At 33.3% G+C, this 18,383-nt stretch overlaps 1 protein-coding gene across 1 annotated transcript in view; it reads left to right on the top strand.

The window, feature by feature from the left end:
- Positions 1 to 18,383, top strand: part of LOC129218738 (rap guanine nucleotide exchange factor 1-like) — a 166,908-nt gene that overhangs the window by 83,823 nt on the left and 64,702 nt on the right. The window contains 2 exon segments of the mRNA XM_054853062.1: positions 4,186 to 4,261; positions 4,463 to 4,634. Of these exon segments, the coding sequence (XP_054709037.1) occupies positions 4,186 to 4,261; positions 4,463 to 4,634 (248 nt within the window).

Here is an 18,383-nt window from a genome sequence, read left to right as displayed (position 1 = left end):
CCCCCTCTCCTCCCACATTTAGGCCAGAAGAGATGAGACGAAAATTTGCAGCTAAGGAGTCTCGTTTTGTAACTTAATTTCAGAGCAAAATGTATTACATGTCAAAAGATGCCTATCGGGGATAGTGGATCCCCTTTTGGGAGAACTTTTATTTTATTCAATGGAACTAAACAATCTCACCTTAAATACTTAAAACAACCTTTGCTACATCAAAATGCTATGCCATTTTTAAAAATTATATGTTAGAATAAAATATTCACAAGAAAAACCAAAAGATGGTTAAAGGATCAAGTATCATTTGTATAAGGAGACTTGATCCTGGGAGAAAAGTGTCCTTATAAGTGTTTTAATACAAGTGAAACATTTATTACTACAGTATGGTTGTTAACTCAAAAAAAAAAAAAAAAAAAAAAAATGTTCATGTCAAATTAAAAAAAAGAAATGAAAATGGAAAGAATAGTTATTTAGACTATTTAACAAACAAAATCAACTCTTTACTTAGAAATAAGTAGCATTACTATACAGGGAGTACTAAAAAAGGAACATTGTAAAGATATTCAACATTAATGTAATTCTGTTAATGAGAAGTAAAGTTACTGTTTTAACATCATAAACTATAAAATATTTTAAAATCAACACCTTAAAGGGTAAGTGATTTGATGAAGGTCATCTGAAAGATTTAAAAAATGTAATAAAATGCGTTTTTCTAAAAAGTGGATGTTACCTTTTGATAAGTTACTTCTCACTTGATGTTGGCAATTTTTTATAATTGTAATAACTGTTCTCCTAAGTCCCACCTTTTTAAAAACTCACTTTTTGTAGGGTTTTTGAAGTTATGTTCAAATCAAATAATATCTTCTGTGAGAAGTATGGCTTCAAAATTTTGTTCAAAACCACCCCATTTCGAGCACTAAAGAAGCATTTTCCCCCCTTCTTTAAGAATACTTGTCTGACCATTTTCAGTTTGAACGTCAAATTTCGTCATGGTTGATGCCTTCAAATGCAAACATATTATGTTTTTACTGTAAGTAAAATTAGCTAATATTTTAGTGCACATTTTCTCAATTTTGAAGGAGATATTCTTACTCTCTATTTTGGTCAAAATTTTGATGCCATACTTCTCACAGAAGAAATAATTTGATTTAAAAAATATTTTTATATTTGTAATGTCAGTTATGACTGGCCACTTTTGGCAAATATTTTATTTTGTTTCGGAAAACAAAGTGCAAAATGAGGCTCCCTAATATACTCTTACACCTTTTTTCTTTGTATGAAACCTAAGCTGTAGCCAGGATTTTGTTTCGGGGGGGGGGGGGGGCAGAGGTTTATAAATTTTCAAAAAAGGTCACCTGTTGTGGTTTTTGAAGCATATTGCACATTGGTAGACATATGGCAATGGGGGGGGGGCAACAGGGGATACTATTGGTGTTTTTATTTTTTCTTTTAAACTAATTCTACTGAATTGAATCACCAAGAGTTAAAGTTACTTTTTCAAAATGTGAGCAAATGTTTTCTCAGACAATTTAAATTTATTGCTATAATATCATTTAATCAAAATTCAATAATGTACAAGTTTTGTTCAGAGAAAAATGTCTGGTGTCGTTAATGTTGCAATTGCGAAAGATACCAATGACATGAGGACCTTTGATTGGCCCTCAAGTTGGACATGAAATAGCAATATGTGCACTTTTCATGATCTCTGAGGGTCAGGAGCTCCCAAATGATTGTTTGTAAGGGAGGAGCAGAACTAGGAGTGTTTTTTTATATTTTGAAATACAGTAAAATCTGTGAAGTTGACCACCCTTGTAAGTTGACTACCTGTCTAAGTTGAACACTTTTATCAGGCACGGAATTAGCCATTACAATATAAATCAAGCTCTGTAAGTCGACCACCTGTTTAAGTTGACCACTAAGGTAGTGCTCCGCAAGTGGTCAACTTACACGAGTTTCATTGTACATGCCAAACTGACACTGGGTTCAGTATCTTATTTTAGACACAATTTCAAAAAATGCAATTTCAGGCTATATTTGGTAGTAACACTAGGGAAAGGGTTTGATTTAGTGGACGCTTTTCTAGAAATTTTAGAAGTCTTAAAAACATATTTGGGACTCTCCTGGAAAATTTTGTTGTAGTTTTAAAACTGCAATTTTGGGTTATACGTTGATATGTTAGGGGAGGAGGTGGTTGCTGTAGCTCGGAAATGTTGCCAACGCAGACGCTGGGGGTGGAGAGAAGGCTCAGTGGGTTCTCAAATTTTTGACAGTAAGACTTTAAAAATGCCATAACGAATTTCTTTGGGAGTATTTACAGGAAGAGGAAATGGAAAATAACAAGCTTTCCCTTCGTAAAACACATTCTAAAGTTCTCTTTGGCAACGTTGGACAAAGAAAAGAGGTTCCCTAGAGAAAATTGCTTGTAACCAAAATCCAAGAAATATGATTTTCAATTATGTTTGGTACGATGGTATAAGAGGCGGGTAATCGGCTGCTGTCCTCCCATAAATTTTCGAAATTAAAATTCTGAAAATGCAATTTTAAGTTATCTTTAGTGATATTAAGAAAGATCGGGGACTCTGACCCAATAATTTTTCAAAATTAAGTGCCTAAAAACATAACTTTGGACTCTTTGGTCTTGTCAAAAGGATTAAAATCTTATTTTGGATCAGCAGTGTTTTTGTAGCAGGGCTATTCTGAAGTCAAAAAAGTAAGGAGGTGTATGAAATTGGAAGCTTGGTTTTTTTTTAATCATATGTGTCTTACATACAAGGGCTTCTCCCCCAGAAAGTTTAAGGATTTGTAGTTTTAAAAAGCCTATTTGACAATCTTTGGTAATGTTAGGGGAAGAAAAGGTTTGAGGGTGCTCCCCTGTCCATTTTTCGAAATTGCAATTGTAAAACATCAATAGTTATAACTTAAATTATGTTAATAGAAGGATGGTTCGGGAAACCATCAACGAAATTTTTTTAAATTGTAGCACTAAAAACAGTTTTAGAAGATGTTTGGTGATGAAAAAAAGAGTTTCAAAGGCCCAACCCCAAAAATTTTCTTAATTTGTAGTTTTAAAAATGCATTTTAGACAATTTTCGATAATGAATAAAGGGGGAGGGGGCATTCCCCTGGTCCTTAATTATGAAATTGAATCTATTAAAATACAATTGTTAATTATTACCTATTATGCTATGGAGAGGTGGCTTGGGGGGCCCTGCCCCAAAAGTTTTCGAAATTATTTTTGCAAAAATGCAGTTTTAGACTATCTTTAGTAATGTTAGGGAGAAGAGAAATTCGGGGCTAATCCCCGGGAATTTTTTGAAATTGAAATCTTCAAAACACAATTGTGGACCATGTTTGGTAACGTTAAGCGTACCGGCAATCTTTCCCAATTGAAGCTCCTAGAATATAATTTTGGTTGAATTTCAATGATTTAAGGGGGAGGAGTTTTCGGAAGCTCTCCTCCAGAAACTTTTCGAAATTCAAGCCCTAAAAACTGAGTTTAAGACAAACTTCAATAATGTTGACAAGAGGGGGGGGGGGGGAGAGGGCAGAGAGACATTCCCTTGAAATTTTTTTGGAGTAAGCTTTTAAGATGCAAGTTTTAGAATATCTTCGATAATGTTAGAGGGACGAGAGGTTTGGGGACCACTCATCGGAAATCTTCGAGGGCTACCCTGAACATTTTTCTGGAATTGAAGCCCTAAAAACGAAAGTTTAGACGATCTTCCAGGATATTGGGGGGGGGGGGATTCGGGGACAACTTGAATTTTTCAGAGTTGAAGTCCAAAAAACGAAATTTCTAGTAATTTTTTTATAGCATGTGAAAGTTGGAAAATTTAGGGAAGGGGGTGTAATTGGGTTCTATCCCCCTGACCCCACTGGCTATGGCCTTGTATGAAACTAGCTTTGTTTTGTCATTTTTTTTCTTATGACTTATGCTTTTTTAAAAAAATTCTATTATCTGATAGTTTTTTGTTTATAATATCAGTATGTTCATTGAGTTTATAAGGGTTACAGGGGGGGGGGGGTTGAGCTTACCCTGTTGCTCTGACTTTTCAGTAGATTTTTACCTCTATGAGTTACATGTTGTGTGTTTTCATTTCATGATTTGAATTACTGTTAATGTAAAATAACACTAAATAGTCAGATTTTTATCATATTATTCATAAATTTTATTTGAATAATTTTATCTAGGGGGAAGAAGGGCCAGATTTGAGAGGTGGTTCTGTTGATTCTTTAATTGTCCATGCAACTAGAGCATCTAAAAATGGTATTTCTTGCTTATGTTAAAACTTCAAAAACATTTTAACTGTACATAACTTATTTTAGAAAGTGATTAAAATGATTATTTTGTTTATTAGCATGATATATTAGTTTATTAGCCATCTCTCCTACACATAAATTATTTGCAGTTCAAGTTTGATAACGTGATTGCTACAAATGTTTTTATTCCATTGTTTTTCTTTTTTAGATTTTTTGTATCAAGAAGCATTTTTAACCACATATCGTACATTCATCTCACCTTTTGATCTCATTTGCAAGTTGTTGTACAGATATAATAAATTTATTCATGTTGCTGATATGAGGCAAAGAGCTGCTAGGAATGCGTTTGCTTTACTTGTTAGAGTAGTTGATGATTTGTGGTAAGTTTTTGGTTGTGCTTGCTTTCAAGTTACGTATTCTTATTTCCAGAAATAATTTAGACACTAGATTATTTAATATACTTTCAGAATATTCAATGCATTGTACAGTGTAGATGTGTACTTCCAATAGCAAAAATGTTCAAAAACAAATGCAGAGTCAAGATAATGAAAGTTTGAAGCAAAAATAAAAATGAGGCTAAAAATGCAAAATTTAACTTTTTATACGGAACCTAGGTTCCCTAGCTAATGTTTAGAGAAATACTCTCCTTTGAAAACTATTACTGACACAAAAACTTGACATTTGTGCAACCAAAACTCAAGAAGATATTCCAGTTCAAAGTTTTAAGAGACCATACAGAAGATGAGATTTGAACTTATCGTCATTCCAGAAGAATGACAGTTCGCCAAAGTAAGAAAACAAAATGTTTTTGTTTTTCATTGCTATTCAAAAATAAATGCAAATGTTATGCCATGATCTGCAAAAACACACCATAAAAGCTCGTACAATTTGAAAAACCACACTCTATTTACACATATAATTTTAAACACTTGTTAACTGCTAAATTTTCCCTCAAAAGGTGTTGTTGACTGCGAGTGAAAAGTGGTGTAAGTCAAAAAACTCTGCGTGTCATATCTGGGTGAATATTGGTCGTACTAATATTGATTTTTTTTTTTGTTAGAATTATTATTTAATGCAGATTATTTCCCTAAATATAAGTTAGAGGACTTGGGGCCTGTATAAAAAGTTAAGTTTTGTATTTTTTGACTCATTTCTATTTTTGCTTCAAACCTACAATATTTTAACTTTGCATCTGATTTTGAATATTTTTGCAATCGGAAGCATACACCTAAGACTAAGCATTGAGAAAATAAGTCGATCCATGAATATTAACACGTGCCCCTAGGGATCCCTTCTTTGAGTTTCGAAGTAAAAATTGCAGATTTTCTCATCTTTATGTAAAAATATTCTTACGTTTCATATTTGAAGTAAATTTGAACCTCAATAGATGTTGCTACTTCCAGACCAACCATTCTCTCACTTTCATTCTGTAAAAATTTACATGTTACAAAGGGTACATGTACACCAATGGCCTTTGGTCAGGCATACCGCTATTCTGCGCTCATTTCAAACCAAGCAACAGGAAAGCATTTTTTTCCACCAAGATGGAAACGAGGGATTCTAAAGGCCATTAATGAGTTCTCTTTGTCAACAACAAATTGCCTCATCCAGGCTTTGGGGGTGTTGATTTACAAAATTTCCTGTGTCTGTAATAGGTGTGGCAAATAGGGTCGCTATGTTTCAGTGCTATAAATATAAGTAATGGCAATTACATTTTAACAGGGTTCGTACGCTCTGGGAATTCCGGGAAAACCGGGAATTGTCCGGGAAAATGACACTGTCAAAAATGTCAGGGAAAAGTTAGGGAGTTTTCAAATTTTGTCCTCCAAAAATTTTTTTTTCCATTTTTTTCCCAAGGAATTAAGTACCATGAGATCTAGTCTTCGTTTTTATTGTGATTTCACAAAAAAAATTTAAATTTCTATCTAAACCGACGCTGGCACTTAAAAACTGCAATTAAAAAATGAATGGTTTTTTCACAACGAAAAATGCGCCCAAAGAGCGAAGATTTTCTTGCATGGAGTCAGTGAGGGGAGCACATTTCTTTCTACTGCCTAAAGTTTTAGATGGGTTGCCACAACATTCTGTTTGTTATGAGAAGCTTTCACCCACCAACAAGTCGTGCGAAATTGGAATTGAAAGTGCTTAAGACGATTTGGATGCTGGATGCCAGAAATTTCTAAAGCTTCGTGGTTTCCGGTAAGTTTATATTATTTTTATTATTTATTCCTTTGTACAAACTTCAAATAGAAATTTATAACTTTCAAAAAGATTTTTTTTTAAATCGATTAACGATATAAATTTTCAATCTTACTGTAAAGCGCATAGAAAAATGAAGGTCTTGTTCATTATCTCCCCCCTATATTTAAATGCATATAGATTCATTAACTAAGAGCAATTGTAATCATGTTCTTGAATGGAAAAACAGATTACTGACTGATTACAAATTTAATTTCCTCCATATTATCCTCGGTGGCGTATTATAATCCGCAAGTTCTAAAATCGCTCTGAAAAAAGAAAAAAAAAATCATATAAATCCGCGTATAATGCAAGAAACGTAGTTAATATTGAGTTATCATAAAATTTTAGCTGCTAAATTAAATCCGTGAAGAAGTAATAATTTTATGCTACATCGCATAAAAGAGAAATTCAGGCTTCATAAAATAAAACACTAATATGCTAAGTAGCTGAATTTTTACTGCTATTATGATTGGACAGATCGAATAGTTTCCTTTTCGCGATTTCGTGTTTTTAGTCAAAGGTTCCTTTTTACGATAACAATTTTTATTTTTCTCTTTTTCTGAATTAATCTTGCCGCCGAACTTTTGCTCAAAAATATGGAATATTATATATTTTATTGAAAATCTAAAATGTAGTAGGTTTGCTTTTTTGCATATTTTAATATAACTTTAAATACATTGGTTTTTTGAAAACTTAATGAAGTATTTTTAATTAATTGTCCTAATTGCAGAAAATACTAAATTTGTTTTAAAAAGTGCATATAATCTTTCTTTTATGCAATTTCTTTGCACTAAAATAAAATTCTATGTCCCATCTCGGTTTTAAAAATGAAATAAACGAATGTTGTTTTACAAATAATGTACTACCTAATGATTTATTTTTAACGTTATTACCGTTAACCAAACAAAAGGAAAGGACATTAGTACTCATACATACACAGTATGCAATATTTGGAACGTTGTTCGAAATTTCGCTATCGTTTGCGCCGAATTTCTTATTTTCCCATTTAATCTTAATGAAAGAATCTATGCTAGAGAAAAAAAAAATAGATATTTGGCATCCGCTTATGATTGGCGGAAGTTGATTTTTAATAGCATGCCAAACCTGCCAACACAGGAGACTCCCGTTTTTTACCCATTTTTCCTGTTGTTAAGTTTAAATATCAATTTTTCTTGTTTTTTTTTTTTTTTCAGATTTTTGTATTTTATCGTCATTTAACAAGATTTTCGTTTGTAGAAGGAAAATTGTCTAATCCTGATTAAAGGACACTACCATAACTTCTCGACCAAATCGAAGATCCGAATATTGGCACAAGAACTTACCTTGACAAAGGGATTTTAGTTTTATAAATTTTGATTTCAGACACTAAAGGGCAATTTTGGACTGATTTAGATTTTTGAATTATAAGCAGTTTAAAGTTAAGTTTATTATAAAAATAATATTAATACAAATGACTTTTTTATCACCTCAGAGCAACAGTAAGACATTTGCCCATTCCTACTGTTGCCCTGAGGCAATTATTTCTTCCTTTATTTTTTCAAAGCTAAAAGCACAGTGTATTTATTTATCTGGTTTAATTTGCAAATTTACACACGAAAATTAAATATTAATCTTTAGATAACAATTATTTGTCATATTTAGTTCCATTCAAAATATTTTATTTTAAGCATGCAGTCGAAAAATTGCAGTTTTGAAGCTTTTTGTTCTCTAAATTCATTTTGAAGTTTGAGATGAATAAATCGAAAACTGGCTTTTAAAAGCCTAAATGAATTAAGTTGTTATTTCAAACAAATACCAGCTCATTTATGAACAGAGAATGTTTGTTTAGTTTATGAAAAATTAAGTACTGAAGAAAAATAGTAGTATCATCAAAAGTATTTAAATAGTAGTTTATTATTAATCATCAATTGCTGATCAGCTTAGTTTGACTTTTACTCTTAAGAAAAAAGACCCTTCATAAATTGTAACGAAGGATTGTAAAATTGATAAAATTACTTGTAATGTATATTTCCAGCCATTAAAGAAAATATTCAAAACTGCTTTGAAAACTGAATTTAGCAGTTATTCATTACTATCTTTATTGCATAACAAATTTGAAGGAAAATTTATAAACTTAAAGAAACTCGATGTATGCAAAGTATAAACTATAGGTAATAGCTTTTGAGTCAGAGGAAATCTTGTATATTTATTAATGAGGTCAGTAATGATCATTTATTATTCACCATTTTGTTTGTTTCATTTCTTCTCATTCTGTGTAGTTTTAGAAATGTATTATAAATTAAATAATTCTTAATATTCAGATGAAAAATTTATGTTTATTTCCTCATTTTGTGACTTTTTTCTTACAGTTTACATATTTAACAAGTTATGAAGTTTTTTATTTCAGTACTTTTAATAATTTTTATTACATTTTTAAGATATTGCATTTTGAGCTTAATTTTAAATGAACCTGGAATTTTATTAAAAACAACCTGGAAAACATGGAAAAGTCAGTGAATTTTTTTTGACCACAAGTGTATGAACCCTGTTTAATTCGCTGTTCTTTAGTTATAAATATACTTAAATGTCTATGGAATTTTTAATTCTTAAAGTATCAAATATTTTCCATATCTAAAATATAAATTTAAAAAAAATCCAGATTGGAATAATGTAAAAATCTATACTTTAAATTTTCTTCTATTTCAGTACATAGTCCTTTATTATCATCAAATTCTTCTCGCAATTCACAGAGTTTAGAAACCAAAATGGGTATCTATACTAACCTGCTGAACCTTTCTTCTATGTCTGGTCTACCACAATGCAAAAAATGTTGATAACTACGGATATCTGCTCACTTTTCATCACTGTTAGACAAATGCCATACTAGGGACAAAGATGCTGTTCATTTATTAACGGTCTATGTAGATGCAGTAAATTTAAATCCAAATGACTTTGTGATCAATCGCACATCTCTTAAGAGATCAAAAGAAAATCTTCCAGAGGTTAAAATCAAATTTCATGAATTTAAATTTAGATTTTTTTAGTTATTCACTGCGACACAAAGCTACATCCAGATGTAACGGGAAAAAAATGCCAATAGGCTTACCATGATAGCTTCAGGTCCCAATGTTGAACAGCTACTCGGAATTCCTGAGATATTTCTTCAGTTGCAGATGATATCTTAGATGGTTGTTCTTCATTGCTAGCTGTTCAAGCTGTAGTGTTTGATACAACCGTTTGCAATATTGGCCGTATAAATTGTGCATGCAATTTTCTAGAGCAAAAACTGAACGGTGATACATTACATTTGGATTGCCATCATCATGCGCTTGAAATCGTATTGCAGAGTGTGTCTTTAAAGAAGTTCTTGCCTTTCTTAGTTCTAGACTCGATATTCCATTATTTAAGTGCTTCAAAATTTTGTGTAAAGACCTCCATCATTCAGAACTTATAACATTTCAATCAAGTACACATCACACTTAAATTCTAAAAGGGAAGGAATTGAGAAAGATTACAGATAATTCTCATAACTTTAATGATATTTCCTGGTGAAATCCCTCCTGCAGGGATATGTTTTCGGCAACCTAGAGCTTATACCTGAGCCAGATGGGTGGCAGAAGGAATTTATTGTTTGAAAATTTATATATTTAGGAAACAATTTAAATTGACTTCACATGAAGAGAATGACCGTAAATGCTGTTTTACAGTTAAATGGATGGAATTCGTATTGGATGAAGGAATTAACTTTGAAGACAGGAAAAGACTACTCCAAAAAATGTTTGCTGTTAAGGAAGACATATCTGATGACTGTTTAAAAAATTTCAGATAACAGTAGATGATTTGGAATACTTTCTTAGTAAAGATCTTCCTCTTTAAAGAATCAGTTACAAGTCAATAAAACTGTTTGATAAGTTACAAACACCAAAAGATGTTTTCCTATTTGATCCTAATTCATGGCAAAATGAAGGAAGCTATTTAAAGGGAAGAGATATTGTTAAAATGCAGAAAGTTGTTAAAGATACAACTGAAAGAGGAGCACAATTGATCGAAGAATTCCACAAACAATTTACCAAGTATGAGTCACAAGAGCAATTTATTTTACAGACAGTCCATGACTAATGGGTAAAAAATGCACACGATATTGAGATACATTGAGAAAAGCGTACGATTAAGGTAAAGTTTCTGAAGCACTATTTCATTCTTATTCAATGTACAGTAGTGTGCGAATTAATGTGAACACAAATGAAAACACGCATTTATCGTTTATGGCTTTCTTTAATCCAAAAAATATTACATATTTATTATTTTAATATGAAATATGTCCTCCCGTGACCTTAATAATATCTTGGAACACGTTTCAGCATGGAATCCACAAGTTTCTTACAATTTTCTGATCTCGAAACCATATCTGGATAATAGCTTCTATTTTGTTTGTGAGGTGCAATCAATTTTGCGAAGCCTAGCTTTCACTATAGCCCACAAACTTTTTATAGGAATCTGGCGAATTTCCTGGCCATTCTAGGCATGAAATTTTTTTCTTTGAAAAATTTCCGCATGATCTTGGACACGTGACACGGAGCCGAGTCTTGCTGAAAAATTGCTTCATCGCTTACATCAACTTTTTCGAGTTCCACTTTCAATCTCTGGTCTAACAAGTCGCTATATTTTTGGGAGTTCATCAAACCTTTGATTAGCACAAGGCATCTGGTGCCTTTATACGAAAAACAACCCCAAAACATCTTCTTTCACGGATGTTTAACTGTTTTGTCAACATGTGCCGCTGTGAGTTTTTTGTTGACACTTCTTCTGACGTAACGAGATCGTTGCCCTTGTACCAAAAAATGACTCTCGTCAGAAAATAAAACTTTCCTCCAGCTCTAACATATTTTTTTGCCCAAGCAAATTGCTTTTTTATCATAGCAGCTAATCGGTAACTGCTTCTTTTGAGGTCTAATTGATATTCTTCCACCTTCAATAACACCTTTTCTTACGGTTGAATCGTGAACAACAACTCCAGCGTGTGCTAAATCTTCTGAAGTTCCTGGCTGGTTTTCCCTAGGGTTTAATTTACTTTCCCTTATCAAAACATCTTCATCCCTTGCTGTTGTTTTTTTTTTTTCCCACATTTTCCTTTTCTGTTCACCTAAGTCATCCCAGTATTTCTTTTTTGCTTTGCAATTTTATTGACAGCTCCCAAACTCACATTACACTCCTTGGCAACGTCTCTTTGAATCATGGATGTGTGTTCATGCAAAGTAACGATCTTAGGTCGCTTTTTTGGAGTAATATCCATTTTCAAATGCAAATTATAATGCGTCTGTGCAGATTAACGTCAAAAAACCAATATTTTGCAAAAAAAAAAATAAATAAATAAAATGCACGCCATCCGTAGCGTGATATGTTGTAGCACTAACTGACTCACACATTGACAAAACAAAATGGCGGCTGTATTGACTTAAAAGTGTTGCCAATTACGAGACAATAACAAAATTGTGTAATTTTTCTCGTTTTCACATTAATTCGCACACTAGTGTAAAATCTTTGGATGATATGAAGTAGTTAAAAAGATTAATTTTTAGTGCTACCTCACTGCAAAAATATTTTGCAAACCTAGGAGAAACAATGTACGGGGGTCTGAAGTAAAAACTTGAAGATTTGTGGGAAAATTATCAAAAGTGAATGTTCAACGTCCTAGGGGCAGGTGTTATTATTGACCGATCGAATTCAAATTTTGAGATTACTTTTTATTATAGTGTCACAAAACTAGGGGGCATCACTTGTTGAATTCCGAAAAAAAAAATCACATATAAATAAGGTATATATATATATATATATATATATATATATATATATATATATATGCATATATACACAGTCCAGTCACATTAATGTGACCACCACATACTTTCCACGTCAGAGTTAAATAAACAATCACAGAAGGCAGGTGGCATTACAGTGCATTTGAGCATATGTAAAGTGTGTGTGAGGGCTTCGGAAAATATTTCAATCGTTGGCGTAATGCAGAAACGAAGTGATTTATCGGACGTCCAAAAGGGCATGATCACTGGCTTTCGGGCCAAGGGTGGAAGCATTTCCGAAACGGCTGAGTTTGTGAACTGTTCGCGTGCCGCCGTGGTAAAAGTGTACCCTGCATGGCAAAATGGGACTGTCCAAAATCAGCGACGTGGCAAATGTGGTGCACCATGGGCCATGGATGACAGAGGCGAACGACGGTCACGGAGATGCGTTCGGGCAGATAGACGGGCTACCGTTGAGCAACTGACCACCAGAATGAACCAAGGGGCTACCAAAAGTGTCTCCCAAACTACTATTCAGCGAACATTGCTGCGTCTGGGCCTCCGAAGCAGACGCTTGGTTCGTGCACCTATGCTGACTGCTGTTCATTGACGACGAAGGCTAGAATTTGCACGCCAGTACAGCAGCTGGACGTCCACTGAGTGACGACAGGTAGCGTTTTCAGATGAATCGCGTTTTATGCTCCATCGGACAGATGGACGTTGGCATATAAGGCGTGAAACCTCTGAAAGGAACCACCCTGCAACCATTGCCGGAACGGTCCAAGCTGGAGGCGGGAGCACTGATCATTGTGGAAGGCACGATGGATCAATACAAGTACGCATCTGTCCTTGCGGACCATGTCCACCCCTACATGCGCATTGTTTTTCCTCAGGATGATGGCATCTTCCAGCAGGACAATGTGAGGTGCCATACAGCTGCCAGTGTATGTGTGTGGTTCGAAGAGCACCAGGATGAGTTTACCATCCTCCCCTGGCCAGCAAACTCACCTGACTTAAACCCAATCGAGCATCTGTGGGACCATCTCGATCGAGTTGTTCATGCCATGGATCCTTTACCGCGTAATCTAGCGCAGCTGGCCACGCCTTTTAGAGTCGACATGGCTCAACATCCCAGAGAACACCTTCAGGGACCTAAGTGACTCTCTTCCTGCATGTCTCGCAGCAGTCCGCTCTGCGAAAGATGGTTATTCTGACTTTTGACAGATGGTCACATTAATATGACTGGACTGTATATATATATCTACATGTATATATGGGGCATTCCACGGTATTTTTGACATTTAATTAGTCCGTAACGTGACCTTTTTTGCCATAACTTTTTAATTTACTGTTTGATTAGCATATTATTTTATTTTGATCTTTTCCTACCAACACACCAGCTCAAATTAAAATAATTTACAAATCAAACGGTAAATTAAAAAGTTATGGCAAAAAAGGTCACATTACGGACTCTACATAAATGTCAAAAATACCTTGGAATGCCCCATATACATATCTATATATAGCCTAGCCTAAATTCACTTACTTCCTTTTTTTTAAGCTCATTTTACGTTTTTTCAAATTTAAGGGAGAGGGGGCTCAATTTTTTTTTAAAATCAGCTCTAAGACTCATAAAGTTAAAAAAATTTCACGTAAAAAAGGCGTTGTCATTTTATTTCTGGAATTAAAAAAAAAAATTACTCGGATGACATGGATGAACATTTTCCAGAAGAATTAACACACTTTCAAATTTTTGCAAACGGTAACCCTTCTTCTGGAGAATATTTAAAAAGGATAAGATCACTAAACATTACACATACATTTACATTTACGAATGTGGATTCAGCCCTGCAGCTTCTTCTTACCTTGCCTATCAGCAACTGTTCAACGTTCCTTTTCATTTTTGAAAAGAATTAAAAATCATTTGAAAAGCTGCGTTTCACAGGATAATTTCCTTATTAACCATTGGGGCGCTTTCCTTATTAACCATTGAAAATTGACATCAAACTTGGATTTCGATTATTTGATCGACACATTTGACTCTGTTAAAGCCTGAAAAAAGCCTTTTTAAAGCTTGATGTCAGAATTAGTAAGTTTTTTTTTTGCCAGTTTTAAATTGTTTTTAAGCTTTTTTTCGCCTTAAAGCAAGGTAATTATAACTGTGATTAGTATGGTGACTATCAAGTGTTTGGTATTCAAATCCCAGGTTTCCTTTTAAATGTAGTAATGTTCCTATAAAATGTAGTTTCTAGTCTATTAGGTTTCTAGTATGAAACATTGACTTTAAAATTGTGTGGATTTTCTCATGGGGGGGGGGCATCAACTTCTACTCGGGACCTAAGCACCAGTTTGGTTCGATCGGGCCCTGAGTATTAGACAATGATGTAGCCAAAAGAAGAGAGAAAAATGGAGGGGCAGGGGAAATGGTTACTTTGCTTACTATTAGGTTTTTTTTATGGTCAAAAAAGGAAAGCTTATTGGGTTTCGGAAAAGGATATATCCTCAAATATTTCCCTTTGGATACGCCTTTAGTAATTGCTGGATGAATTTGTCGTTTCACATATCAGAAGAATGCTTCTATGCAAAGCAGCAGTTGTTTGGTATCAAATTTATATTTTCATTAAATTCCTGTTAATATTATTTAAGGAAAAAGAAAAGAAAGTAACTAGTGTTTGCTGGCATAAAAGACTAGGCCACCAAACTATGTGTACAGTTTTTTCCACTTTTGCAGGTTGTTAAACTGTAAAAAAAAAATAAAAGATTTCATTAAAAAAAAAAAAACACAAAAGGTAAAAAAAAAGGGGGGGGGGGGTTATCGAACTAAAATGGTTTATTCAACATGCTTAGTTACTTTCCTTTGAGAATCTAAGTTTTAAGCAAAAAAAGTTTGAACCCCTCCCTTTTTGAAATCCTGGACACGGGCATGACATACACATACATATATATATATATATATATGTATATGTACATATACATACATATACATATATATTAGGGTGGTCCTTATTTATATGGGAAATTTTTTTTTTCGGAATTCAACAAGTGACGCCCTCTATTTTTGTGACACTATAATAAAAAGTAACATGTGCAAAATTTGAACTCGATCGGTCAATAATAACACGTGCCCCTAGGCCGTTGAACTTTAACACTTTTGATAATTTTCGCACAAATCTTCCAGTTTTTACTTCAGACCCAGTACATCGTTTTTCCTAGGTTTGCAAAATATTTTTACAGTGAGGTAGCACTAAAATTAATCTTTTTAATTACTTTATATCATATAAAGATATTACGTTGAATAAAAATGAAATAATATGCTTCAGAAACTTTCTTTAATCGTATGCTTTTCTCAATGTATCTCGAAACTGTGTATTTTTTTCCGATAGTTTTGGACGGTCTGTAAAATAAATTGTTTTTGCGACTAATATTTGGTCAATTATTTGTAAAATTCTTAAAATTAATTGTGCTCCTCTTTCAGTTGTATCATTCACAATTTTTAGTATTTTAACGATCACTCTTCCCTTTAAACAGCGTCCTTCATTTTGCCGTGAATCAAGATCAAGGAGGAAAAAATCTTTTAGTATTTGTAACTTATCAAACAGTTTTATTGCCTCGTAATTGGTTCTATAAAGAGGAATTATCTTCCTCTTTATAGAATCGATTTATAAAATATAAAAATTTTTATTTTATAGAATCGAATAGAATGGAAATTTTTTTACTAAAAAAGTATTCCAAATCATCTACTGTTATCTGAAATTTATTAAACAGTCATCAGACATGTCTTCCTTATCACAAACATTTTTTGGAATAGTCTTTTCCTATCTTCAAAGTTAACTCCTTCATCCAATACGGACAAAGCTACTAGTTTATCCCCTAAATACCATAAGTGATTTATGAATTTTTCAATCACTGCTTCTGCTGCATGTTTGTCGACATTTTGTACGCTGCTAGTTTTTCAGACATATATTATTTAAAGGAGCCTCGATTGGGTTGCTGCAAAAAACCATATCTTCATTTACAGCATTTAATTGCAAAACAGCTTTGTAAAACAGCATTGAAGGGCTTTCTTTTCATGTAAAGTCAATTTAAATTGTTTCCTAAATATAAAAATTTTCAAACAAAAATTCCTTTTGCCACCCATGTGGCTAAGGGATAAGCTCCTGGTTGCCGAAAACATATCCCTGTAGGAGGAAATTCAACAGAAAATATTATTACTAGTTATGAGAATTCTCAGTAATCTTTCTCAATGCCGCTTTTTACGAATAGTAATATGTCATCAGCTTATCAACTTCGTCTTTTAGAATTTAAGTGGTATGTGTACTTGATTGAAATGTTATAAGTTCTAAATGATAGAGATCTTTCCACAAAATTTTGAGGCGCTTAAGTAATTGAATATCTGATCTAGAACTAAGAAAGGCAAGAACTTCTTTAAGGACACACTCCGCAGTACGATTTCAAGTGTATGATGATAGCAATCCAATTGTAATATATCATCGTTCAGTTTTTGTTTTAAAAATTTGCATGCACAATTTTTACGGTTTGTATTGCAAGTCGTTGTATGAAACACTACAGCTAGAACAGTTAGCAATAAAGAGCTATCATCTAAGATATCATATACAACTGAAGAAGTATGTAAGGAATTCCGAGTAGCTATTCAATATTAGGACCTGAAGCTATCACAGTAATTCTGTCGGCGTTCTTTTTCCAGTTACATCTGGATGTAGCTTTGTATCCCAGTGAATAAATAACTACAAAATCTAAATTTAAATTCATGAAATTTAATTTTACCTCTCGAAAATTTTCTCTTGCTCTCTTAAGGAATATACGATTGATATGAAGGTTGTTTGGATTTAAATTTACTGCATCTACTGTTAATAAATGAACAACATCTTTATCTCTCATATGGCATTTGTCTGACAGTGATGAAAGGTGAGCAGATATCAATAGTTGACAAGCTTTTTTGCATTGTGGTAGACCAGCTGTAGAAAACAAAAGTTCAACAGGTTAGGATAGATGCCCATTTTGGTTTTTAAATGTCGTGAATTGCAAGAAGAATTAGATGATAATAAAGGACTATGTATTGAAATAGAAGAAAATTAATTTAAAGTATAGATTTCTACATTGTTCCGATCTGGATATTTTTTTTAAATTTATATTTTAGCTATGTAAAATGCAGTACATTTTCATGCTAGCAGGGCTCCCAAATGGTCCGCTTTTCCCGCCAAAGTCCGTTTTTTAGAATAAAGTCCGCTTTAGACCGCTTTTTAACATTTTGGTCCGTTTAGTCCGCTTTTGTATTGTTTTTACTCAAAAATCAGATTTTAGAAATTTTCATCACATTACAAGATACTGTGTACTGACGTTTGTTACGCCCGAACACGCGGCCGCAACGCCGTTTTTCTATTGAACTTCTTTTTCGCTTCAGATTAACGTCATTACTCCTCCTTCAACCGCTGTAACATGGAAATCTAGCAAATGGAGAGGTTTGGGGGAGGAGTTATGACGTCAAATCAAAGCATTTTACTATCGAAATTCCTCACAAGTTCGTACGCCCTTGAGAAAACTTGAAAAAAAATCAAGAATGTTTCATCACTGCAATTTTCTGAACTTGTGTTCGATATGTAGCATCGCGTAAAATTACTTCCTGCGTTTGCGAGTTCAATCTTTTTGCATCTTGTTAATATTTTGATGTTTTTGACAACCAGAAGTTATTTTAACATTCATTAACTTAGATTAGCTTATTTTATGTTTAATTCCGATAGATAATAACCTCCTTTTTTTTCGGAACCATGGTAACATTAAACTTTCTTGGACTCGCCGAAAATTGCTTGCAGGGTTTTGAGATTTCAATCTCTTTGCATCTTGTAATTATTTTGATATTTTTCGCAATCGGAGGTTATTTTGACATAACACCTCCTCAGATTAGCTTATTTTTTGGTTAATTTTAATAGACAATTAACTTTTTTATTTTTGGAACCATAGTAGCATTGAACTTTCTTGCACTTCGCGGAAAGTGCTTGTCGTGTGTGAGGTTTCAATCTTTTTGTATCTTGTAAATAATTTGATATTTTTGTCAATCAGAAGTTATTTTGACACACTCCATAATAGATTAGC

The sequence above is a fragment of the Uloborus diversus genome, chromosome 3 (genome assembly GCF_026930045.1).
Source record: "Uloborus diversus isolate 005 chromosome 3, Udiv.v.3.1, whole genome shotgun sequence".
In the NCBI taxonomy this organism is placed as follows: Eukaryota; Metazoa; Arthropoda; class Arachnida; order Araneae; family Uloboridae; genus Uloborus; species Uloborus diversus.
This window is presented reverse-complemented; position numbering and strand designations above follow the sequence as displayed.